General features: G+C 54.8%; 1 protein-coding gene across 1 annotated transcript; it reads left to right on the top strand.

Annotated features, from left to right (window-relative positions):
- Positions 1-619: 619 nt before the first annotated feature.
- On the top strand, positions 620-1,675 carry LOC105524938 (V-type proton ATPase 16 kDa proteolipid subunit-like). Its single transcript, XM_011960430.1, has one exon. It carries the CDS (start codon positions 775-777, stop codon positions 1,192-1,194), a length of 420 nt encoding a protein of 139 aa, XP_011815820.1. The 5' UTR covers positions 620-774; the 3' UTR covers positions 1,195-1,675.
- Positions 1,676-2,011: the final 336 nt, after the last annotated feature.

Genomic DNA, 2,011 nt, shown 5'->3' with positions numbered 1-2,011 from the left:
CGGAAGACGATTGTCCTGCAGTAAATAGGATGTAGATGACTGTGACTGCTATCACAGACAGCCTCTTAGAAGCACACGTGCAGACAAGAGAAAATCAGAGGGAAGAAGAGGAAGAAAGATTTAATGTAGAAACCAGAAACAAAAATTTAAAAATAGCTCTACAAGGATAACCCGATTAGTCAGGCACCTCTTTCTCCTGAAATGACCTTCAGGTTGTAAATAGGACAAGGAGGGCGGCGCTGAGCCCATAGCAAGTCTGTGGATGCCCCCTGGTGGCCAGAAATAGAATGGCTTCAATGGATGGAAATTTAACGTGCTCGCATCCCCAGCATGTTAAATTACCCAGAAAAGTAACAGAAAAAAAACAGACACATCAGAAATGTCCCTGGCCAAACCTTTTAAGTACGAATCAAGGCAAGATACGGCGATGAACAAGCAGAGGAAAGTAGACTGCAAAGGAAGCAGTAATTTCTCTGTCAGAGAAGGGAGGGCTCCTTCCTGCTTCCGGACCAACGGATATGAGTCTAGATGCGAGACATCTCTTATAGAGATAATAGAATAGATTAGCGGAATTAAGGATGGTTCACTTTTCTTCTTTAGAAATACCATTAATGCTGATCGCCTTCGCCGCCGCCCGCGTGCTCGCCTTAGCGCCCGGCCAGTCTTAGCCCCCGCCTCCGCCTCCGCTTCGGCCCGCAGACCTCGCCCCCTCCCCACCCGCAGACACTGTCTGAGTCCAATAACCGCCCCGAGTATGCTTCGTTTTTCGCCGTCATGGGCGCCTCGGCCGCCATGGTCTGCAGCGTCCCGCGCGCTGCCTATGGCACGGTCAAGAGCGGCGCCGGCATCGCGGCCATGTCCGTTATGCGGCCGGAGATGATCATGAAGTCCATCATCCCAGTGGTCATGGCTGGCGTCATTGCCATCTATGGCCTGGTGGTGGCAGTCCTCATCGCCAGCTCCCTGAATGACGACATCAGCCTCTACAGGAGCTGCCTCCAGCTAAGCACCGGCCTGAGCGTGGGCCCGAGCGGCCTGGCAGCCGGCTTTGTCATCGGTATTGAAGGGAACGCCGGTGTACGAGCCACGGCCCAGCAGCCCCGATTATTCATGGGCATGATCCTGACCCTCATCTTCGCCGAGGTGCTCAGCCTCTATGGTCTCATCGTCGCCCTCATCCTCTCCACAGAGTAGCCCCTCTCCGAGCCCACCAGCCACAGAATACGATGTAAAGCCCAACCCTCCTCATTCCAAAACGAAGAGCCTGCCGCACACGCACAGGGCCGCGGCCCCCAGTACTTGATCTTGTACAGTGTAGTTGATCGCAGTGTCCTAGTGCCCGTTGTCGGTTGCCCCGGCCTCGCCCCCGCCCGCCCCATGCCGTGGACATCTGGGCCCACTCATCGCCCCTCCAGGCCCCCAGCGCCCCACCCCCTAGAGTGCTCTGTGTCTGCAGGTGATTTAGAATTGTCATTTCTCTTTACTGGATGCCCGTTTATGAAGATCTGGCCTGTTCCCGCGTCTGCGGAGAGGCCCTGGTCTCCCAGCTATCTATAACCTTAGCTAGAGTGTGGCCTTGTGGGTTCCTGTTGCTGAGACTTCCTAGATGGAGCCGTCGTCGCCGCCGAGACTTCCTTGGCCCTGCGCGGAGCTCTGTCCAATAAAGTTTTCGAATTTGGGGCGCGGGGGGAGAAATAACCATTAATGCTGTTATAATAACGACATCATACCGTTTTTCTTGGCCAGGCGTGGTGGCCCGGCACTCCTGTAATCCCAGCACTTTGGGAGGCTGAGGTGGGCAGATCGCATGAGGTCAGGAGTTTGACCAGCCTGGCCAACATGGTGAAACCTCGTCTCCACAAAAATTACAAAACTTAGCCAGTGTGATGGCAGGCTACTCCAGCTACTCCGGAGGCTGAAGCACAAGAATTGCTTGAATCCGGGAGGTGGAGGTTGCAGTGAGCCGTGATCAGGCCACTGCACCCCAACCTGGAAAGAAAGAGAGAGAGAG

This window comes from Colobus angolensis, unplaced genomic scaffold, assembly GCF_000951035.1.
Source record: "Colobus angolensis palliatus isolate OR3802 unplaced genomic scaffold, Cang.pa_1.0 Scaffold51, whole genome shotgun sequence".
Lineage (NCBI taxonomy): Eukaryota > Metazoa > Chordata > Mammalia > Primates > Cercopithecidae > Colobus > Colobus angolensis.
The sequence above is the reverse complement of the archived record's forward strand: the minus strand, read 5'-3'. Positions and strand labels throughout refer to the sequence as shown.

What these genes read in the sequence shown, in the direction of transcription:
- LOC105524938 (XM_011960430.1), top strand. Translation starts at nt 775, where the DNA reads ATGGGCGCCTCGGCCGCCATGGTCTGCAGCGTCCCGCGCGCTGCCTAT.